This window comes from Caretta caretta, chromosome 3 (assembly GCF_965140235.1).
Source record: "Caretta caretta isolate rCarCar2 chromosome 3, rCarCar1.hap1, whole genome shotgun sequence".
Classification (NCBI taxonomy): domain Eukaryota; kingdom Metazoa; phylum Chordata; order Testudines; family Cheloniidae; genus Caretta; species Caretta caretta.
Genome location: NC_134208.1, coordinates 39,569,652 through 39,594,754, shown reverse-complemented (window position 1 = coordinate 39,594,754; position 25,103 = coordinate 39,569,652). Strand labels below are relative to the sequence as shown.

General features: G+C 44.1%; 1 protein-coding gene across 6 annotated transcripts in view; it reads right to left on the bottom strand.

The window, feature by feature from the left end:
• SH3YL1 (SH3 and SYLF domain containing 1) overlaps positions 1-24,977 on the bottom strand; it is a 158,325-nt gene extending 133,348 nt beyond the window's left edge. For 2 of the 6 annotated variants that reach the window (XM_048845370.2, XM_048845369.2), the window contains exon 1: positions 24,777-24,977. In XM_048845370.2, the coding sequence (XP_048701327.1) occupies position 24,777 (1 nt within the window). In that variant the 5' untranslated portion in view covers positions 24,778-24,977. Of the gene's footprint in view, positions 1-23,267; positions 23,584-24,776 lie in introns of those variants that run through there. The other 4 variants (XM_075126445.1, XM_075126446.1, XM_048845367.2 and 1 more) reach the window with 4 other exon arrangements.
• Positions 24,978-25,103: the final 126 nt, after the last annotated feature.

The following is a 25,103-nucleotide window of genomic DNA, read 5'->3' as shown; positions in this document are numbered from 1 at the left end:
AACCCATCAGAGAAAAAAAACTTGCAGAGAGCAGTGAAGGGCGTTGGGAGACACACCTAGACCACTCCTGACAAGAGTGACAAGATTAAGACATCTCAATTTGCATACAGAATGAAGCACAGAGAACCGCAATGAACTCTGGGATCAGAAAAGCAGGGAAGTACTGCATCCTGGGAATCTCTGCTCCAGATGTTAATGAACCTACGTCTGCACACACCCAGCTCAGCAATTATCAGACCAATAAATCCTCGACTGATATCCAAAATACTGAAGCAGCCTAGATGCATTGTTTCAGAGTAGCAGCCGTGTTAGTCTGTATTCTCAAAAAGAAAAGGAGTACTTGTGGCACCTTAGAGACTAACAAGTTTATTTGAGCATAAGCTTTCGTGAGCTACAGCTCACTTCATCGGATGCATTCAGTGGAAAATACCTGCATTTTGAGCTCCCTGGAAGAAAACCACCCATAGCCAAAAGTGATCAGCTCCTATTGTCTAGCCTAAAGAAAACCCTTAAATCATCAGTTTACCCATAAACAAATCTCGTGTTCTCCCTTGAACCATTGTATTTTCTCTACAAAAACTCCTACCTATGCCCAAGTGAGTGTTTGGATGCTTAGATCCAAACTATGCATCAATTCTACTGGGACTTCATCTTCTCCTGACTGATTATGCTGGGGGCTCTGCCTGTCTCCAGCACTCAAGACCCTGAGCTACCACCATTACCTGGGAACCCCAACAAGTTCAAGCCTCGTGGAGTGGGTGAGATCCCGCTCTCTCTCTTTCTCTCTGTGCGTTTTCCTTTCTACCTTAGGTATTAACCTTTAATAATGTATGTTATGTTGGTTTAGCCCTCCTTGCGTAGTTATCACTATTATTCAATAAATAAATATTCTGGTTAAGCTGGTTGCTTCTCTCTCTGAACTTTACTCTTTTGTGTTTTTAGCTTCTTCCATTTATTCTGCAGCAACACTTCTTTTACCTAAGCTAAGGATCCCTGTAGTGCTCAAAAATACTGTGGGGTTTGCTCATCAAGTGGGTTACTACCAGTACAATTTTAACGTGAAAGTGGGATAGGGACGTTTTAAACCTGTGGCATATAAGGGGTGGAGGTTGGGGGGGGGGCAGATGAAAGTGCTGTTCATCTCAGCTGATTGAGACCAGGGGCACATAAGGGTGACAGCTTAAAGGTGCTGCTTAACCCAGTGTTGTATCAACCAGCCATTTTTCAATAGACCAGACACAAGCGCTTCTTTTTTGACTTTAGAATATTTTCTCTCAACATTACTTAGTGTCCTTGAAGCAAACGCAACAGTCCTCTCTGTGTTGTCCTCATGAAGTTGTGTGAGGACAGCCCCAAGTTCATAATCAGAAGCATCAGTAGTTACAACTGTGGGCAATGCAGGACCGAATAGTGCAAGTACTGGACTATGTACAATCAAGTCTTTCACCGTTTCAAAACTAGCTTGTTCATCCATTGTCCACACTAAGGTTGAACTTCCCCGTAGTAATTCTCATAATGGTTCAATGACAGAAGCATAATTGGGAATGAATTTTGCATACCAGGAGGTAAGACCCAAGAAGGAACGTAAGGTTTGCAAATCTGTTGGAGGAGCAGCATTTGAAATTGCCAGGATATGAGCTGGATCAGGTTTTAGTCCAGCCTGTGAAATTGTATGCCCCAGAAAGGAGAGTTTAGTTTGTCTAAATTTGCATTTGGACCTTTGGGCTTGAGGCCTGCTTTGCTGATGCAGTTTAGTACAGACTGCAGGTTACTGTCATGCTCCTCTGAAGTATTTCCAAACACGATATCATCATCCAAATAGCACTGAACTCCATGTTGATTCTTCAAAAATCAATTACATCCTTTTCTGGAAGGCACTTGAGGCTGATGCGAGACCGTATGGAACACATTTAAAACAGAATAGTCCCTCATGTGTAATAAATGCTGTGAGGTCTCTGCTATCTTCATGTAACATAACCTGGTGGTATGTGCTCTGCAAATCAAGAGTAGAAAACGTCTTTGCTCCATGGAGTCCTGCAAACACTTCTATGTGAGGAAGAGGAGGCTGTCAATCACAATAGCTTTATTTGGCTCCCTTAAGTCCACACAAAGGCGAATGCCTCCACCCTTCTTTTGCGTCACTACTATAGGTGAAACCCATTCCAAGGAGTTACTCTCTTCAATATCGTCCTCTTGAACAAGTTTTCTAAGTTCCTCTGAAACAGCTTCCCTGACTGAAAATGGTAAGCGCCGTAATTTCTGTCGTACAGGCATCACATTATTCCGCATTTTAACTTTATGCAGAAAGCCATAAGCACAGCCGAGTTTCTCCTCAACCTGGTGTTGGGTCCCAGCTGAAACTGGTGCGTGTACCGCAAGAGAGCTTTCCTGAGGAAGATCAATTCGTCCATTAACTACCCTGAGATTTAGAGCAGCCAATAAATCTCTGCCAAGGATAGGAGTGCCTTTATGGACAATGTAGAACTCTGCAGTTACACAGCAATCACCAAAAGTAACTATTACTGGCAGGCAGCCACATACTGGAATATGTTTTTTCATATAGCACACCAAGTGAAGTTTGGGTTCAGTAAGATGCACATCTTTAAAGTAATGCAGATAGATTGAATCAGATAGTGTAGATACTGCTGAGCCAGTCTCCAACATTAGCTGAATAGAGTGTGGTTTGCCTGAGGGTATGGCGGAAACATTTACCGTGTACTTTATCTGTTCCGGAATATGTGCAGTAGTGATTTTGTCCACACTCAGCACAGTAACATCTGGTATTGTAAATGCATGCACCTGTTGATTGGACTGGCTGCTGCGACATACTTTAGCAAAATAGCCAATCTTTTTGCAATGATTGCACTGAGCTACTTTTGCTGGATATCCTGTGTAGCTTGCAAGGTGTTGTGGGGATCCACAGCGAAAACATGCTTTTACTGTATTTTGAATTTTCTGATTTGGTGGTTTTTCATTAGTTTTCCTCTTGCAATTGTGTGTCTGCAGTGGTAGTGAACTTTTCTGCAAAGGGGTCACAGCCTGGACTGTGCCTCCTGTATCCATGCTCATTATTTTGGCTTCAGCTATAGCTGACTCAATCTGAGTAGCAACGTTTATTGCTTTTTCTAGTGTAAGTTGTGGTTCTAGAAGTAAGTGTTCTCTTACACGAAGCATGGTTGTTTTCTCAATGAGCTGGTCTCTAATCATCTCATCTGTCATATTCCCAAAGTCACAAATTACAATCAGACTCCTCTGGGAAGCAATATACTGCATTATAGTTTCCCCGGGTTTCTGCTCACAGTGGCGAAATCTGTAGTGATTAGCTGCTACATTCACTTTTGGCACAAAAAAATTCTTTAATGCAGTGAGTACAGTCTCATATTTATCATCTGCAAGGGGAAAAGTGTAAAATATACGCTGCCTTTCTGCTCCAAGGCAGTGGATTAGCGGAGCACACTTTCTTATTTCAAAAATCTCTGTAGCACTGATTGCAAGCAGAGAAGTCTCAAACATATGGATCCAGGTAGTAAAAGCAATTGGAGGCTCACCAGGGCTTTGCAGAAAGGGTGCAGGTGGGTTCAGAGGCAGAAGATCCATCCTCATCGCCAAAATGTTGTATCAACCAGGCAAGGTACTAACAAGCTTCAACAGGACTTTATTGTTAAAGTGGAAACCTCTTTACCAAGCTGCTCCTGCACCCTCTGTAAACTTTCTCCCCCCTCCTTCCTGTTTCCTGTCCTTTCAGACTCCTAACAGCCAGTGCTCCCAATTCTAAGAATTACAAGCAACATCTAAACACCACACCCAGCCCATTGAGTACAGGGACATATGAGGGTATCAGCTTGAGAGTGCTGATTGACCCAGTCCGCTCCGACGTGCTCTGTTGAGAGAGAGAGAGCGTGTGTGTTCATCTAGTTCTAGGGCTGGAGGAACCCAGCTCTGGGGAACCTAGGTCCCTCCCAATGGAGCTATCCTGCAGGGACTTGCAGAAGGAACGAGTAGAGCTCCATATGAAAACACAAGTGACAAACAGTACATTAATAGAATTACAGAACCCTCCCTCACCCCCGCCTGAAGAGTAACCCTAATAAATGAGCATACCCCAAAGTAACTGGCATATTTGGTAACACATGGCTTAGGACCCACCATGTCCATTGCCACCTTCAGGAATGCCTCCTGTATGACAGGTAAGGGACGCATGGGAGCTTTCTGGGGTCCTACAGGTTTTTTCATCCCCTAACTCACCACCCAAGACCTGAACTAATCTCACATCATCCTGGTCAGTAGAAATTCCTCCTTAGCCTGTCATAAGCCCTCTGTACCCCGAAGTGACCAGCAAAAGGACCATCATGTGCTACCAGCATTAATTCCCTCCCCTGCCCCTGTGTGCTGGCTGGGTACAACCAACTGCTTAAAGGGTTGCCTGGGGCCTCTGTTCCTTCCCACAGGAGCCTCTCTATACAGTTTCTCGTCCTCTTCAAAAAACTTCTCCCCTTCCCTGCTCCCTTCCTAGAGTTCCTTCTAGGACACACTTCCTTACGCTGCGTAGGGAGGGGTCTGCCTTTTGCTTAGCTGCACATTCCCAACAGCTAATACTTGGAATAATGTCCTCAGATACTGACATCTTTCCTGCCACCTGGCCTGGGGACCTGTTGCTTTCAGTTGGCCAGAGGCCTGACTCCGCCTCTCCCACACTTAGAAGCACGCTGCCATCCTGCAGTGCCAGTGGAACCCTCACCCACCTCCTCTGTGGATTCTAAGATTCCAACACCATTCTCTGGGCTCCTCTCCAAGACACACCTCTGTGCTTCCTAGAGCAGGATCTATCCCTGGTTTAGTTGTGACAGGCTTGCAGCCACCAGCTGAAACAGCCTTCTCTCTGACAGGTAATACATTCTGCTCCCCCCTTCAAGGACCCTACACAATACTCCTTCATGCTGCAAGTTACCACACCAACAGCCCTGGCCTTGTGGAAAAAAATCATTCCCTACCCACATGTCTACCGGGATGCCATCTAGCATCCCCACAAGTAAATCACCTTCCAAACCTTCCCACTCCACACAAACCTTTGGTACGCAGAACCTTTCTGGCCCCACCCTGTTAATGCTGGCCATTTGCCCTGGTAAAATACTAGCCTCTGGGACCACACTGGGACAAACCAGAGAGAACTGGGCCCTAGTATCCCTCCAACCCAAGCACTCTGTGACATCAATCTTGACAACATTAATGTGTTCCTTGTCTGGCTCACCAGGGCTGGTGTCCACCATGCAGGTGTGATAAGTTGTGGGGGTACTCTCCGAGACTTTGGGGCTGAGGACAACCGAGCCAACAGGAGGCAGGGTGGGCGCTTATTTTCCTTCAATTTGGGGCAGTTATATGTCAGGTACTCTGTAGAATTACACACTTTCACTCATTTTCCTGCTTTTCCTGTTCCTATTTCTCTTGCCCGAAATAAGCAAACAGAAAAACAACAAACCAGTAACCACTTTGTCTGTTCTCTAGCCAACACATTTAAATCACCACTAGTGTTTCAGAGCAATAAGCTGTGCACATTACCCTGCTCGACTACGCCACTGTGACGGGTTGGACCCCTCTGTCTGGGATGCCACCTGAGGTTTCATGGAGCCTCTCCTGCTCCACCAGCCTGGATTCCCTCTCCCCGTTTTGCTGAATTAGGCTCTCCAGCCTGTGCGCGCGCGCGCACACACACACACACACAGGTAGGGCCACACCCAGCTACAGATAGAAACTAAAGTCAGCTCTGTGTGAGGGGACTCACCCAGCACTCACGTGCACACCCCTTTTGGGAGATAAACTCAAAATAATATAGTCTTGCATTGTATAGAAAAATCTGCACAGCACAAGCTCATAAAAATTCACCCTATCCCTCAATGTGGAGAGAGATGTGCACAGCTTCTTGCCACCCCCCAGATATGAACTGCACAAACCACAAACTGGGTTGTTATAAACAAGAAATAAGTTTATTAACTACAAAAGGTAAAATTTAAGTGATTATAGGGGATAGCAAACAGATCAAAGCAGATTACCTTAGTAAATAAGCAAAAAACACAAACTGAGCTTCACATACTAGATAGGTAAAATATAAATTAGCAAATTCTCACTCTGAGTTATATACAGGCTGGGAGATTCTTAAGGCACAAGTTGCCTTGGCTTTCTCAGGTTTTCGTACACAGGCTAAAAATCCTTCCAGTCTAGGACCATCACTTCCCACAGTTCAGTCTTTGTTCCTCTGGTGTTTCCAGGTGCGTTGTTGCAGGGAGAGCAAGGTCCTCCCATAATGTTATTTTCCCCCTTTTATATCTTCTCCCCACTTGCTAGAAAACTCTTTTTGCTGTGACCTGGGTCAAACAGTTCCCACTGTGTAGTGCTATCGCTGAGATTACTGTTTCTATATAACACAATACCTGGGGTAATCCTTGTGCTTGCGTGCATTTCCTCAATAAGCCATTAACATTGTTTGGCCTTTTTACTGTCAGACCTGAAAGGCTGCTTGTGGGTGTTTTCAACCTCAGGACATGTTTCAGCAACACAAACATAGCCAAATTTCATAACTTTGCACATGACGATAGCACATACAATCCAATGAGATATTACTTTCTAGCAGATCAAGACTTTTAGACTGACACCTCACAAGGCATACTTTGTACAAGACATATGCTAATTACATGACAGTGACAAATATTGGGGTGTCAGGGTGTAACAGAGTGCTCACTCCCTGCCCCCCATGGGGGCTGCCCTGGACCCCGCCATGCGGGCTTGACATTAGCCACCTGGTGTTGCCACTCGCCCCCCCCGCCCAAATGTTCCTCCATGCACCCCGGGAGGGTGCACCCCAGTTTGAAAACCTCTGGTCTAAGCACACAGACACGCAGGGTGTGACCTACAAGCTTGTAAGCCCGTTGTGAGTGGCCCAGGCTGGGAGCTCCAGTAGCAAAGCATTGTGAGGCAACCAGGATTCCAGGGTAAATGGTGACAACCCCTTACTGGTCTTGATTGCGCCCCAGGATCATCAGAGTTACCGTCACTGACAACTTATTGTTCTACATTTTCTCCTCAGTGGAGTTCTGGAGATGTCGTAAACGTATGCACAATACAAGGAGTTCTCAGACTTATGACGCCCGACTTATGCCGGACGCCACTTACAATGCTTTTCAATTGATTGCTCGTTTGCCCCACGACGCTTGTTTCGCCCTTATGACGAAAGCCAGCTGGGAGAACAGCACACATCACATTCTAAGCCTCAGCCAATCACTGTTCAAGCTTTCTGACTGGCTCCCGGCCCTGGGCTCAGCCAATCAAAAACAAGCGGCAAGGCTACCCAGCAACAAGCTACCCTGGCTGTGGAAGCCAATCAGACAAGGGACTGCAAGGGACCCCCTTCCAGTTCCATTCATTATAATGTGACCAAAGTTATTTACAAGCAACTCTGTAAAAAGCAAGCCCAATTCTGCGTAGTATGTTGCCGACATTCTGAGCAGCCACCTGCCTTGCTGCCTGTTTGCCCAGCCTGCCTTGCTGGCATTCTGAGCAGTCTGTCTTGCTGTCCAGCCTAACTTAAGACACCCAGTTGCTATTCTTTGTGGTTCTAATTTTTTTTTAAATGGCAGAAAAGCATAAATCCGGTGCAGGTGATGTTTCCCAGACTATGGCACTGGGCAGCACAGCATGGGGAGGAGGTGACCAGCCCTATGCGCTATGTTGTAAGTCTGAGGATTCCCTGTATAGCAGGTAACTGTTTTGCTTTGGTAGTAGATTTAACGACAGGAGGTATCATACCTAGCATCATACCTGTAATTTTTTAAAATTAATTCTACTTAATAGTAATTTGTTGAATAAATGGCACCAAAGGAACTTCATTCAAACACACTCTAAAGTGTCTTAATTTTCAAAATCAAGACAAGTGTGGTTCGCCACTGTTTTCCCAAGCAAATACACCTGATCAGTAGAATTGTGAATCACATGAACCTGTCCCAGTTTTGAATGAAACATTATTATTAATTGTATTATGGTAGTGTGTATACAACACCCTGGAGTCCGTCCAGAAGAGACAATTAAGGCCAGGTTATAACAATGATCTTTAAAATGATTCACTGACTATAGGATTCCAGCCATTTATGTTTCCCCACTCTAATCTTCATTTTACAATTTATGTTTGTAATGGCGTCTGCACCCACCTCTCATGGACAGCTCCTCTCTGGCAGATATATGCCTGCAATCATTCATTTTTGAGCGGGGCGGCACCCACCTCTTGCAGGCAACCCCTCCCTCATTGGGTATGAGCCTGCTTTTCTTTCAGTTCTTACAATGGGGTGACACCCACGTCTTGAGCAAGCCCCTCTGGCCGATGGTTGTTAGGCAGATCTTCATCAACTCAGCCCTCCAGCCAAGTCACACTCACTGACTCCCCTTCCGCGGTATAGTCTCTAGTTCTCTCCTATGGCCTTGCCTTCTTTGACAGACCAACAGGGGCCCGTGTCAGTAGCGTCGGTTGGTGTCCTTTCGGCAGTCCTCGCCTGGACTCAGTCTTCAACCAGACCAGCAGGGCCAAATCACAGTACCCTCATCCGGTCTGGCTAGGTTCTGGGCTCAGTCCCCTAGGCTCAGTCTGCCTGCAATGAGCTGTCCCTGCTTTTGCTGCTCTTCCAGCCAGCCAGTCACCTGGTCCTCCCTCTTTGAGCTCCAGGCAGCAACTAACTGCTCTGCCTCTTCTGCTTCCTTTTAAATGGCCCTTCTGGGCCCTGATTGGTCACTCTAGCAGCCCCTCTGATTGGCTGTTCCCCTGCCGCCACTCTAGGATACGTGGAGGACTTCTCTGCTCTTTTCTGCAGTGGAGTGAGGCAGGGCTGCGAGGCCTCCAGCAGGGAATGCACTAGGTCTGGAGGCCCCAGTTCAATGTTATGACATAGCTTGCCTTAGTTTAAAATGATATACTAATGACACACTGGGTTCCACAGTCTGTCTTTAAAGTATTCATAATTTTAAAAGTTTCTTGTCCCAACAGATCTGATTCTGATCCATACACTTTTGCTATTTTATCTCCTTGCATTGTTCAAAGGCTCTTAAAACTTACAGTATAGCTATTGCTAACAAATGAATATTCATATATCTTTTCCTCACACAGAGAAATCTGATGGCCCGATCATCTCCCAGTGTGTAATTTGGCATATTAAATAAGGTTTTAAACTGATTTAGTCAGAACTATCCTCTTTAATCTTGATCTGAAGAATGAACGTCTATCTAAGTCTCCTTACCGAGTCTTCAGTTCAAATGGTGGAAGTAGCACTACAAGCGATTAACAACGGTCATGCAAATCCACATCGACTATTTTTTTTTAAAAAAAAATAAGCATTTACCATCTAGAGTTCTACTTTTAGTAAAATTGCTGTCATATGTAATCTAGGATCCTGACACAGCATGGTACTTCAGTATATGAATAACCTTGGGTACATTCGTAGTTGACTTCAATAGGGCTATTCAGATGCTTTAAGAAATGCACATATTTAAGTACACTGTGCTGAATTAGAGCTTGGTAGAAGTGGTCGGAAAAATGTTGACAAACATTTTCTGTGAACAAATACAGTTCTGTCAAAATTGAAATGCTTTGCAAAATCATGTTTATTTTACTGAAATTTTGTTAGAGGAAAAACCAGAAAAAAATATTCTGACAATGTCAAAACATCCTGTTTCAACATTTTCAGACTGAAACAATTCAATATTTTTTACTTTTTTATTTTGTATTATGTTACATATTACAACAAACTAAAGTTGAAACAAAAATGAAACATTTCAATCAATCAAAAGCTATGGGGTGAAGGGAGTTTTCTTTTGTGGAGAACTTCAAAATTTGAGTTTATTCTGATTTGGGACGAAGCCAAATTTCAAATCTTTGAGATATCGAATTTGCAACCTCCACACAACTCTAGGCCTAGGTGAGCAAAGCAAAACTAAGAAGTTCTAGTGCTCTTACCATGAATCAAACTACACACTTCATAGAACCATAGTCAGTAGAGCCAGAAAAGGTTACACTGAATGCCTCAAATTACCATCTACCCTTTTCAGCACTACTCCTAATTTCCCTCCTATTAATCCATTTTAAAATATTTATGGTGATTGCAGAGTACCTTCTCCTTGGTAGTTTATTTCATTGCCTATTAAGAACTTTTTCACAGTGTTTACATTTTTTTTTTTATTAGGGTATATTGCTTCTTGCCCTTACCAACTTCTCCATCTGTGAGTATTGTTTTCTTTTATACTATTACCTCATAGTTCTTTTCTAGTTTCTTATAATATCCCTTCCCTCACAAGACTTCTGTTTTCCAGACTACGGTATACAAATTCAGTTTCCTCAGTCTCGTATTTTATCTTCCAATTTTACATTGTTTTGTTGGCCTCTTGTATTTTCCCTAGTTTCTCCTTTTCACGTGAGCAGCTACATAATTCTATAGTTTTTGCCACTAATTATGTAGTTGCTCTTTAAAAAGTATACTTTAGACACAAAACTTGTATTTCTTTAAGAAGATTAAACCCTTTTATAATCTAGCATCCTTTTCATACAGATTTTTATATTACATTACTTTGCTCACTTAAGGCAGAAAATTAGCTCATCCAGATAATGCATCACTTAGTAACTAGTTTTCATATATATGTTCCGTCCCACATACTATTAGCCTTGAGAAAACTTTCAGGCAAATCTGATTGACTCTTGACAATTATAGTCCAGAGGAAAAAAGTATTATGAAAACCATTTGGAGATCTCAGCTCCTAGTGGCTTCTGTATTCAGAACAGCTTGAAACAAGCCCCTAAATAAACAGACTGAATTTCCTCTCATTCTGCTAGAAAGATAATTTCTCTAAATGAGGGCTGATAACAGAACAGAGTAAAATGATACAGCCGCAGCTGTACGGGGCACTTGTTTTTTTTAGAAAAAGAAAAATAATCTATGTTTACAGCACACAGAGAAGAAGTTTCAGGTATAATCTAGTCAGCTATGTGATGCTTCCTCACTTTTAATTAACTGGAATACATGAGGAAAACAGTGTTTAAGTTCCTGAGGAACTAGTGAGTCAGGCAGTTTGTGCTAAGAAGAATGCAGGAGCATCTGTGCAGCCCCGCTGAAGGCAATGGAGTTGAGCAGGTGCAACTAAAGGCCTCATTTGGCCTGCAGAGCCCTGTTACTGGTGATGAGGCTAAAGAAGGATAAAGCCCAACTTCCCTCTAAGATCCCATGTTGACTTTGCAGCTCTGGCAGTTACAAAAAACATTTATTTGTAAACGAAGCATGTTTCATACGAAAATCATTACAACACATACACCAAGCATGACCATGCCATTTTTAAAAGTGAAATTTTCAGAACAGAACCACAACTGAAATCAGGCTAGAAAAAACTCTTTTAAAAGCAAAATATGTTTGTTGAAATTGAATTTTTTTAATATAAATTAAGGACGTTAAACTATTTAAAATTGATGTTAAATTTATGACAATCTATATTAAGATCTAAGCTTACTATAATCTATTAAATGATTAAAAATTAAATTAAAAAAACATTCAAGCAATGCACTGTTTGCTGCTAAAAGTTTAGAAGAACGACTGTCTATACTACAGGAATTCATAGATTCCAAGGCCTGGGGACCATTTTGATCCAGTCTGACCTCCATTACAATACATGCCACAGAACTTTCTCAGAATAATTCCTAAAGCATATCTTTCAGAAAAAGAGTCAATCTTGATTTAAAATAGTCGGTGATGAAGAATCCACTATGACCCTTGGTAAACTGTTCCAACAGTTTACTCATCATTAAAATGTATGCCCTGTTTCTAGTATGAATGTGTCTAGCTTCAACTTCTAGCCACTGGATCATGTTATAACACTTTCTCTGCTAGATGGAAGAACCCATTATTAAATATTTGTTCCCCATCTAGACACTTATAGACTGTAATCAAGTCACTCCTTAGCCTTCTCTTTGTTAAGCTAAATAGACTAAGCTCTTTCAGTGTATCTCTATAAGGCATATTTTCTAATCATTCAATCATTCTCATGGGTCTTGTCTGAACTCACTTGTCAACATCCTTCTTGAACTGCGGACAACACAACTGGACACAGCACTCCAGCAACAGTTGCACCAGTGTCAAATACTTCTACTTGAGATTCCCCTGTTTACGCATCCCAAGATCACCTTAGCCTTTTGGCCACAGCATCAGGCTGGGAGCTCATGTTCAGCTGATTATCCACCACAACCCCAAATCTTTTTTCAGAGTCAATGCAGAGTCCCCCATCCTGTAAGTATGGTCTACATTCTTTGTTTCTAGATGTATTCTTTTAGCTGTATTAAACACACAGTTTCCTTCTGCCCAGCTTACCAAGCGATCCAGATTGCTCTGAATCAGTGACCTGTCCTCTTCATTATTTACCACTTCCCCATTCTTTGCGTCATCTGCAAATTTTACCAGTGATATTTTTATATTTTATTCCAGGTCATTGATAAAAATGTTAAAGAGAGTAGGGCCAAGAACCGATCCCTTCCGGACCCCACTGGAAACACACCTGCTTGATGATGATTCCCTGTTACAGTTACATTTTGAGATCAGTTAGCCAGTTTTTAATCCATATAATGTGTGCCATGATAATCTTATATTGTTCTAGTTTTCTAAATCAAAATGTGGTGCAGTACCAAGTCAAATGCCTTATAAAAGTCTAAGTATACTATACCAACACTATTGCCTTTATCACCCAATCTTGTAATCTCATTTAAAAAAACCCACAAAAACAAAGATGTCAAGTTAACTTGACAGGATCTATTCCATAAACCCTTGTTGATTTGCATTAGTAACTTTCCTTTAATTCTTTGTTTACTGAGTCCCACAACAGTCACTCCATTATCTTGCCCAGGATAGATGACAGGCTAACAGGCTTATAATTACTCAGATCATCCCATTTACCTTTTATAAAAATTAGCACACATTAGACAGCAAAACGGTCTGTGAAAATTACTGTGGGATCTCTCTCCTATCTGTTGCTGGGAAAAAAAAAAAATCTTTGCTCATATCCTTCTGAGCCAACTGATTTCATCTGTCTCAGAAGCCAATCTTCATGAGGCTCAGTGAGGATTCAAACCTGATCGTAGCACCACAGACATGATTTTCAGTATCAGGCAAATGCAAGAAAAATGTTTCGAACATAATATGGATCTGTTCAGCATCTTCTCTGATCTGACAAAATAATTTGATACAGTCAATAGAGAAGGCTTATGGATGATCCTCAGCAAATTTGGTTGCCCACCAAAACTGGTAAATATCATTCGTTTATTCCATTGGGGATGCAAGGTCAGGTACTTTTTAATGGCGATCTCACTGACTCCTTTCCCATTTCAAATGGAGTCAAATAAGGCTGTGTCCTTGCCCCTGAATTGTTCAACCTCTTCTTCACCCAAATTCTCAACCATGCTGCAGATGGGCTCAAAAGAGGCATATACATCAGATACAGACATGCCGGCTCATTCTTCAATATTATAAGGCTTAAAGAAAACAAACTACTACTAACAGAAGCACTCTTTGTGGATGATTGTGCCCTCCCAGCACACAGAGGAAGATCTCCAGTGCATCATAGATGGCTTTGTCAAAGCATCCAAATTGTTTGGCCTCATAATCAGCCTGGAGAAAACACATCAATCATGTTAATCGCTCCATGCCATATCACGTAGCATATCCATTAATGGAAATCAACTAAAGCAAGTTGACAATTTTACCCATCTCTGCAGTAACATCACCAATGATGGATCTCTTGACAAAAAGATCACGAACAGGATACAGGAAGCTTCTCAGTCACTAGGAAAGCTATGTAACAAAGTCCTGAAACCCCACAACATAACCCTCTCAACAAAAATAAAACTTTATAGTGGTTTTGTGCTTACATCTCTGCTTTACGGCTGTGAGACCTGGACACCATACAAATGGCATATCAAACAACTAGAGGCCTTTCATATGTGGTCTCTGCACTCCATTATGGGGATCCGCTGGCAAGACAAAATTATCAACCTGGAGACTCTCCAAAAATCTATTGCCACAAGCATTGAGGCCATGCTGATAAAAGCCCAGCTATGCTGGGTTGGACAACACATCATTAGGATGCCTGAACATTGACAACCCAGAAAAATTTCCTATGGAGAATTGGCATAAGGACACCAGAATCAAGGCTGCTCCAGAAAGTGTTACAAGGACAGCATACATCTCGGTGCAATAAAACCCAATGATCTTGAGAAGGCTGTGTCAAATAGATCAGCATGGTGACACACAATACTCAAAGCTTTCCAAGCCTTTGAAGAAGACAGAAATAATCTACTGTTCGCTGCAAGGGCAAAGCGTCATACCACTGCTATAGCTACCAAGACGCTCACCAATGACTTTCTCTGTCCGATCTGCTCACAAGCATGCGTGTCAAGCTTTGGACTTTAGAGTCACTCTAGAATCCACAAAAAGAGAAAGCATGAAAACATCATCATCGAACTGATGTACTACGCAAAGACATCATTAGCTTTCTGCCAATCTTCTGGAACTTCCCCAGTGTTCTGAGATTTATTGAAAATCAGCATTAACAGTCCAGCAAGCTCCTCAGCCAGCTCTTTTAAAACTCCTGTATGTAAGTTAACTGGATCTGCTGATTTACAAATGTCTGACTTTAGCAGCTTCTATTTAATATCCTCCACAGATACTAGTGGAATGGAAAGAGTATCATTACCACCATATGACGCATCATCTGTTTTTCCCCAAATAGAGAACAGATTTATGTATTGAACAGTTCTGCCTTTTCTTCATTTTTAGCGAAAATTTTACCATTTCCATTTAGTAATGGACAAATGGCATTTTCACCTTATTCTGCTTACGCATGACATCAAGTCATAATCACTTGTATCTAAGATACCACTAATTTTTAGTTCCGTGGTCAGTCCCTCTTCTCCTAGGACAAGGTCTAATAAAGAATTCCCCATTGTGGACTACAACAATTTTTGAGTTATGAAGTTATCATCCCCAGTCAGGGCTTAAATTCACAGAGTATTTCCCAGACCCCAGAACACCTCCTTTTCCCCCGCATTCTCCAAGGGGCACGCTGGGGCTTGGGGCTTCAGCCCCACAGGGCGTGCCAGGACTCTGGACTTCAGCTGCACGACCCTGCAGATCCCCAAAACTGGAACCGCTGAGGGCTACAGGTTCCCAGCTGAAAACTGCAACAGCATCAGGCTGGAGTCAATGTTTGAAAACTTTGCTGGGCTCCACTCCAAACAGCTCCAGCTGAATTTGAGCCCTGTCCCTGGTTGCCAGGACAGCACAATGGTTTTTCATCACTATAGTTGGTGGGTTGGGACCGGGATGGAGCCTGCATCCAGAAATAACTAGCAGTCAGTGTAGTCTGACACAGCCATATGTTCCTCCCTTCGTGCTGTGACAGCAGTCCTCTCTAGGTGGATAGCTTCTTCAGCCTTGGCAATCTCTATATGAACACTCTTGATGAACTCATGTGCATGGATGCTCCTCAGCCTAGCCACCTCCTTCTGTAGCACTCCCACCTGCTTCCTGAGAGATTCTACCAGCAGACACTCTTCACACTGGATGGTCTCCCCAACCTGGCTTTCAATGAAGGGGAAAGGCAGGCCACAGTCTCTGCAAATCCACAACAGGATCTTGGTAAAAGCATCCAGGGTCAGGTTCCGTGTCTGGATATAGGTGTAGGCAGAGGAGACAGGAGTAGCATTGGCAGTGGTCATGTGGTCTTTCCTAATCATAGCTATTATATCATAGAATATCAGGGTTGGAAGGGACCTCAGGAGGTCATCTAGTCCAACCCCCTGCTCAAAGCAGGACCAATCCCCAATTAAATCATCCCAGCCAGGGCTTTGTCAAGCCTGACCTTAAAAACTTCTAAGGAAGGAGATTCTACCACCTCCCTAGGTAACACATTCCAGTGTTTCACCACCCTCCTAGTGAAAAAGTTTTTCCTAATATCCAACCTAAACCTTCCCCACTGCAACTTGAGACCATTACTCCTTGTCCTGTCCTCTTCTACCACTGAGAATAGTCTAGAACCATCCTCTCTGGAACCACCTCTCAGGTAGTTGAAAGCAGTTATCAAATCCCCCCCCTCATTCTTCTCTTCTGCAGACTAAACAATCCCAGTTCCCTCAGCCTCTCCTCATAAGTCATGTGTTCCAGACCCCTAATCATTTTTGTTGCCCTTCGCTGGACTCTTTCCAATTTATCCATATCCTTCTTGTAGTGTGGGGCCCAAAACTGGACACAGTACTCCAGATGAGGCCTCACCAATGTCGAATAGAGGGGGGCGATATGTCTCCCTCTTACAAATTCTCTCTCAAACTCCTCTGCTGTCCTAATTGCTAGCTGCCCTTGGTCATTTATACTCTGGCTTTTAAACTCTTCTCTCCCAGGTCAGCCCTACTCCCTCATTAATCACACAGGGGGAGGGTGATCACAAGGCTGACCAAAGATGATCAAGGGAACAGAGGCTCAAACAGTCCCCAGACACTATCCTATCTGACACTAACTTTACGTAACCGGAAAGAAGAAACCAAATAGCCAAACAAGCTCACTCACCTCAAGATCAGTACCTGAATCTTGTTCAGCAGGGGGATCTCCTTCTTTCCCTCTTAAACTCTCCTGTTTGCTGTCATGTGTCATACATTACACTTAAATTATAAGACAGGAAACCACAAGCCCTCGCCCATCCCAGTTCATTATAATCAGACACCTAGTTTCCTTAGTATATATTCAAATTTGCACTAGACTAAATAAAAGAGCACCCATTCCAAGATGCACCCAATGAGTAGTGATGGGAAATTGCACCTCCACCACTAGACACCTCTCTTCTATGGAGTTCCACAAGAATCAATTTTCTCTCTGGTCCAATTCAACATCTACATACAATCTCTAAGAAAACTGGTCAGATGACATGAACATTTCATGAACTCCAGAAATGTGCAGATGACACACAGCTCTACCTATTCTTCACCACTACCTATACCACCACCATCAAAATGGCTTGGATGAGATCAGCTCATGGATGAAAAGCAGCCAGCTGATGCTGAACCTGAGCAAGACAGAGGTGATGCTGTTGAACAGAGAAAAGTATTGTGAAGAGTTTGCAGCCATGATTCAGTCTCCCTTTGGTTGAAAGTACTTTCACAATTGGTCAATTCAGCCTGTAGTCTAGAAGTACTCCTGGATTCCTCACTGGTAAACTACGCTTTCACATAGCAGCATCCCTGAGTAATCCTTTCTATTGTCTCTGGGTGCATAGGCTGCCCCATCCATTCTGATGGATAACCTGGCCTCAGTTATTCACACCTTTGTCACTTTCCTGTTGGACAACAGAAATGCAATATACTTGGGAATGAAGCCTTCTGCACTTAGAAAACTCCAACTAGTATGGAATGCTGCAGCGCATCTCCTCTGCAACGAAGGCTACTGTGAGCACATCAAACCTGCCCTCTGTTCTATACACTGGCTTCCCACAGACTATCTAATCAAGTGGTCCTTATATTCAACATGCTATATACCTTGGGCCCAAAATATTTAAGAGACCACCTAAATTTCCAGGTAGAAGACTGTGATCAACAACTACGCCCCTCTGGCAGAGTGGAACTCTCTACAACAAGCGTAAAGGAGACAGAATTTTTCCAGAGTCAGTCTGAGACTGTGGAATGAACTCCCCCAAGAAATAAGGGCCATCACCATCTTCCAAAACAAATGTATGACACATTTATTTGATCTTGCACTCTCTAGAAAATATATAGCAACATCTATATTTTAAAAACCTAAACCCCTACCAAAACAAGACACTTCACTGCAAGCATACTTCCCCAAGAAGAGGATGAAATAACCCCCAACATGTTACAGATGTGTAATGCACTGAGCAACGTAACTAATGGAAGGTGCTCAAATACTACAGAGATGAATGCAGTATAAGAACTTATATCAGGGATCAACAACCTTTGGCATGTGGCCCGCCAGCAGCTTTCCCTGACGGGCTGTGTGCCAAAGGTTGCCAATCCCTGACCTATACAGGCTTGAGTATCCTTAAACTCATGTGGCCTTAAGGAAAAAACTGCAGAGAGGAGCCAGTCAGAGATACCAGCAGATAGAAACAGAAGCAGCCAAAGTAGGGACTTTTGCATGAGGGGGAAGAGGTTAAAATAGAGCCCATCCAGGACCATCCCTTCTCCTAGAATTGTTCGGGGCAGACAACTTTACTCCCATACTCTGGGGCACTAGGACCCCAGGGGTGCCTCCTCTGCAGTTCTCCCTAAAGGAGAAGTAGTGGTGGTGGTGGAGGGTGACCGGGGGGGAGAGGGGGGCAGAAAGCAGCCAGCCAAAGACTCCAGCTGATAGGAGCAGAAGCAACCAAAGCAGGGACCTTTTTCACCTTTGGATATTCCAATAACACCTGTAGAAACTTCTCTAACTTTCATTGCCCTGTGATGATTGCTTCTTTCCTCCAACCCTCCCTCTCCCTTGAGTCTCTTCACCTCAGCCTCACTCTGCACCTGCACCTGCCCCTTCTACCCTCTCTCCTGCTCTGTTCCCCTCACCCCCTTCCTTTTTCTTTCTATTTAGCTGATCCCCTCCTAAGTAAACACACCCTAAAAAATAGGAAACGTAACATTTGACAATATCACATTGTTCAGTCTACTTGTGTCTTATACCTCTTTCCCCTGTCGGTCTTGTCTATTTAGATTCTAGTCTCTCTGGGACATGGACTGTCTACTACTCTTGTGTTTGTATGGTGCCTAGCACAATAGGCCCCATTCTGGATTGCCCCTTAGGTATTATCATAATAAACATGGTTAATAATAATCTCATAAAATACACAGACTCCAGCCATTACCAGCAGACACTACCCTAGCAATAACAAATAATAAAGATTTAATAAATTGCACTAACAAAATCACCACTATTTTACCCCTCCATCCACCTTCTGACATCAGTCGTCAACTATGTCTGCGTGTCAGAGTCAAAGTTCACAAGTTACTGCATTAATTTCTGAAATTAATTACTTTCAAAATATTTTTAACTCAGAAGTGGGCAAACTACGGCCCAGGGGCCACATCCGGCCCTCCAGACATTTTAATCCAGCCCTCAAGTTCCTGCCAGGAAGCGAGGTCTGGAGCTTGCCCCCCTCCGGCATTCACTCTGCATGGCTCCCGGAAGCAGCAGCAAGTCCCCCCTCCAGCTCCTATGCGTAGGGGCAGCCAGGGGGCTCCGCACGGTGCCCCCACCCCAAGTGCTGCCCCCGCAGCTCCCACTGGCTGGGAACACAGCCAATGGGAGCTGCAGGGGCAGCACCTGCAGACAGGGCAGCGCGCAGAGCTGCCTGGCCGCACCTCCATGTAGGAGCTGGAGGTGGGACATGCCACTGTTCCTGGGAGCTGCTTGAGGTAAGCATTGCCCAGAGCCTGCCCCCCTTAACCCCGTCCCGTGCCCCAACCCTCCTGCCCCAGCCCTGATCCCCCTCCTGCCCTCTGAACCCCTCGGTCCCAACCCGGAGCACCCTCCTGCACCGCCAATCCATTCCCAGCCCCACCCCAGAGCCTGCACTCCCAGCCAGGGTCCTCCTGCCCTCCAACCCCCAATTTGTGAGCATTCATGGCCCACCAAGCAATTTCCATACCTAGATGGGTCTTCAGGTCAAAAAAATTGCCCACCCTTGCTTTAACTAGAACGGTGAGGAATAAGGAGCATTTTAAACAAAGGACCAGAGTAATCTAATCTAAATTATATTTGTTCAGACTTTATTAAACTCAAGAGCCAGGATTTCTATTATTTTCCCTTTCCCTAACCCTACTCACAAAATGGATAAACAAAAATGCAAGATAATATGTTTTTACATAAATGAGATTGTTTTGTAAAAGTAGCTGTAACATAAATGGCTTACCCAACCTATTTCTCAGATCAAATTGGACTCTGTACTGCTTTCTCTCTCCGGTGTAGCCAGGAAGTCATATGATCAATTCAAAGTGGGTGTAAAACACTACCATTCTGATCTGGTAGTATTTTATATCTACTTGCCACTAGCATAAACAATTACACAAGGTGCAGAACAGAGAATTTTGCCACCGAGTATTACAGAGGTATGAATTATATTTTTACTCTTTAGACATGGACCTTATCTTACCCCGACCTATCATCACAGAGAAAAGAATCATATAATAAATGGTTGAAATAATCGTGACCCACCACTCATATTCAGTGGCTATCCAATGATGATATTTTGCAAACAACTTTGTCAGAGAGATTCTCACACACATCTCCCGGTTTCCCCACTACCAGGTTCTCCAAGTGTTTTAGTCTGCGGGGAACCAGGAGAGGCTCCACAGAGCATAGTTTAAAGAAATGTTACAATTAAGAGCAACTCAGAAGCACGTCACTGAATAAACAGAGTAGTTTCATACAGTGATATCTGTTGCACAAAAGCAACATAGTTTTTACCACAGAGAAACCATTGTGCATATGTAACCCACACACCTCCTGGGCATGGTGTTCTGTCCCCTCTAGTGGCACTGGGACCACTTAGAGATTAATGAGTCTGCTACAGCCTTAGCTAAAAGGCATGTGGCTTTTAGCTCATGCAGTAGAGACTCATGTATTTAGTTTCAGAGATCCCTGGTTCGATCCTGCCCTCTGATGACTGGGGTCTGTCGGTGTTACACATATGCATACTGTGATGACAGTGTGCGCAAAACTGTGTGTGTTGAAAATAAACTTTCATCCATCTTCATAATCATCTATTTAAAAAAAAATAGATGATCATGGGCCCCCCAATTACACAGAGGCACAGGAACAGGCCCATAGGTGCCCCAGTGCCCTCTTTAAGCACCCAATATTAATCACCACCATTTGACAATTGCAGAATCTTGGTAAAAGCTAAAAACTACAGGTTCTAGGCCAGTGGTGGGCAACCTGTGGACTGTCAGGGTAATCCACTGGCACGCTGCCAGACAGTTTGTTTACATTTGCATGGCCGCTCGCAGCTCCTAGTGGCTGCATTTCGCTGTTCCCGGCCAATGGGAGCTGCAGGAAGTGGCGGCCAGCATGTCCCTGCAGCCCACACTGCTTCCCACAGCTCCTATTCGCCGGGAACAGCGAACCACGGCCACTGGGAGCTGCAGGCGGCCATGCAAATGTAAACAAACTGTCTGGTGGCCTGCCAGCAGATTACCCCAATGGGCCTCAGGTTGCCTCCCACTGATCTAGGCCTTCATCCCTGAAATTCCACCACTTAAATAGAGAATAAGTCTAGCTGTTCCTATTGCACCAAAGGATTCCAGACACCACATAATAGCATAAAAGCACCTCAAAACTTAGACATGGCATCTAAACCTAGCTAACTTTTGATCCCAACATCACAAATTCAGCTGCTATTTAGAGAACATCTGGATTATTCTGATGGAATAGGAGAATGCATGCCAAATTCAGGATGGATTGATTTATATCACTGATTTTAATCATAATTTAAATCACCAGACAGGAAGCCTTAATTTAAATAATCAATTTTATACTTTTGCATTTATACTTTCTATTTATTATTCTAAAGAAAGTTGATTCTCATTGTTTGCAAAAAGAAGTTCCAAATTATACCTACCAAGGAGGATACACTAGAGCTATACACCCTTATTTAAGCAATTATATATCTTAACATTTATTATGTTAGAAAATGGTGAATGACACGTTTTTTATTTACTTGATGATTTCATTTTTACCTATCATTTGTGTCAAGCTGCATTTGAAATTCTATTAAAAATACACAAAACCAGCATTGTAAAATGGTTTTTTTCTTTGTTAATTAAACTACCTTAAATATGCATGATAAATGGGGGGAAACCCTAAATTTATCAAACTAATTAATGATTTAAACAAATAAAGTACTATCTGTGGTTAATTGAATGGGTTGTTTCTCATAGACTTTAAGGTCAGTAGGGACCCTCGTGATCATCTAGTCTGATCTCCAGCACGGACCAAGGAGTCTAACATGTAAACAAGTCACAAGCTCAAACAAAAGCCCATGGTGCAATGAAGGTTGTTTCTGGTCAGCATGTCCTTCAAGATTTGAAATCTAGCAGATCTCATCCTCTCACACCTCATTTTTATTCACAGATTGGAATAGGAAAACAAGCTTTTCTTCTTTTTCAACTCCCAGTCCATTTTTCAACTTTAACTGAATTAATCACTGAAATGCACTAGCTGAATAAACTGAAAAGAAGAAAATATTGTCTCTGCACCTGCAGAAGAGACTACTGCTGTCAAAAACTGGCATAGCTGTTCACCAAAACCTGGTTCCAGGTGCTTAGCCAATGATTTCCAACAGTTCAGTAACCTTTCTTTAACACTTTAGCAGCAAGCATACTTTTTTAAAATGTAGTTTAAATGACCTTAATAGATTATAGTAAATTTAGTCCTTAATATAGGTTGCCATGTTTTCACATTTTAAATAGGTTTATTTTTATAACGAAAAATGCATTTAAGAAATCTTTTTTTAAAGTCAACTTTGACTAAATGACTAAATTTAGGCAACAACATTTGGACAAAGAGGTGCCAATCAAAATTATCTGGACCAGCATAATACGGTTGCCAAATTAGAGTTTTTGCAGGGTTTTTTAAATCAGGAAGTGTTGAGGCCCAGATGTTTTTTGGTTAAATAGTAGAAGCAACGCTTACTCTCCATTTCAATAATATGGATATCTAATTTGGGGCCAAAATTTGGAAGGACTGAAATGTCAGATCAGTATTTTGGGGCCAGATTTTTAAAGTGCAGTAGTATCTGCTATGTTCTACATTCCAATGAAAACTGAAAGCTTGAAAACCACCAGGATCCCCTAGAATCCCAGTACCAGACTGAGGCTTTTGTAGTACTCACTGTTGTACTGAGCTGCAATAACATCTTTTTAGTTTGTATGTTTTTGCTGAAGCACTAGCCGATAAATTTGTTTTGTATTTAAGATGTCTAATTTGCAAGGTGGGGACCAAAAACTAGCTAGATCTACATTCCAGCAGGTCCCAGAGCTGAGTTTTTATGGCACACTCATGCCAAGATGTACTGGGGCCACACAGTTATTAGTAGAGTAGCAGCTAACTTAGGGCTGGTTTACACTTCGGAGGGAGAAGGGGGAAAAAAATCGATCCAAGTTACACAACTTCAGTTCCGAGAATAACGTAGGTGAAGGCGACATACCCTAATCTACTTACTGCAGTGTCTTCACTGGGGACGTGCCGATGGGAAATGCTCTCCCGTCGATTCCCCTTGCGCTTCTCGTTGATGTGGAGTACCGAAGGTGACACTAGAGCAATGTAAGCTGTCTTACATCGACCTAACTCTGTAAGCATCTACGTTACAATGTTGCTCCTGCTGATGTCAGTCACCAACTACATCAACTTAATAACTCCATCTCCATGAGAGGTGTAGCGCTTAGGTCAATGTAATTAGGTCAACGCAGTGTTAGTGCAAACACTGCGTTACTTACATTAGACTGGCGTCTGATAGGGTTGCCAACTTGCTACTTGCACAAAACCAAACACCCTTGCCCTGCCTCTCCTCCGAGGCACCACCAGCCCCCACCCCCCGGTCCCTTGCTCTCACTCACTTGCTCATTTTCACTGAGCAGGCTCAGGGGGCTGGGGTACAGGAAGGGGTCAGGGCTCCGACTGTGAGTGCGGACTCTGGGGTGGGGCCAGGGATGAAGAGTTTGGGGTACAGGAGGGGGCTCCGGGCTGAGGGGTTGGAGTCAAAGTGTTCGGAGTATGAGAGGGGGACTCTGGACCAAGGCAGGGGGTTGGGGTGTAGGAGGAGGTACAGGCTCTGGGCAGGGAGTGCAGGTTACAGGGTGGGGTTCAGGGTGAAATGGGGGGTTCAGGGTGTGGTAGGGGACGCTGGGCTTGGGCAGAGAGTTGGGGTGAGGGCTCTGGCTGGAGGTGCAAGCTCTGATGTGGGGCCAGGGATGAAGGATTTGGTGTGCAGGAGGGAGTTCGGGCATGGGGGGGTGAGGGCTCTGGGATGGGGGTGAGGGGTTTGGGTAGAGGAGGGCGCTCAGGGCTGGGACTGAAGGGTTCGGAGGGTGGGAGGGGGGGATCAAGGATTGGGCAGAGGGTTGGGGCACAGGGGAGTGTGAGGGCTGCAGCTGGGGTGTGGGCTCTGGAGTGGGCATGAGGGGTTTGGGGTGCAGGAGGGTGCTGCAGGCTGGGATCAAGAGGTTCAGAGGGAAGGAGGGGGATGTCACAGGGGGGTCAGGGGTGCAGGATCCGGGCAGCACTTACCTTAAGCAGCTCCCAGAAGTAGCAGCATGTCCCCCCCTCTAGCTCCTATGTGGAGGTGCAGCCAGGCGACCCTGCCCCGTCCACAGGCGTTGTCCCCTGCAGCTCCCATTGGTCACAGTTCCCGGCCAATGGGAGCTGCAGAACATACCCTCCCAGTCCCTGGCCACCCCAGTGCCTAGGGGCCTGGTGGCCTCTTCTGGCAGTAGCACAGAACTAGGGCAGGTAGGGAGCCTGCCTTGGCCCCAGGCCCCCGCTGCACCTCCAACCAGACTTTTAACAGCCCAGTCAAAAACCGGATGCCTGGCAACCCTAGGGTAGTCTTGCCCTCATTCTCCATCTAACCAGCAAAAGTAGGGAAGGCAGGACCCAAGGAACCACTATCCTTCCCCAGAATGGGGTTATCCCCTTCCCCGGGTCTGAGAACACAGCAGTGTCAATACTCACTCCCTGTAACACCCTCCAAAGGCTCCTGGCTGCGGCTTTACAGGAGAAGAGAGAGGGCGCGGCCAGGCCCAAACTCGACCTCTCATCACTGAGTGCGTACGTGCGTGTAAGGTGAAGGAAGGACCCCGAGAGCTGCTCACCTGGGACAGGTGCAGCGGGGGGGTGTCTATTCAAGTGCCTGATTTTTACACACACACACATAAACACCAACGCCATGATGGGTGTATTGGTTGGAGTGGCTGGTCGGGGCCCCTTTGCCAAACTCTGAGAGCATATTTTTAAATTCTTTTTATTCCCCACCCCGCTTCCGATCAGGCATAAACAAAG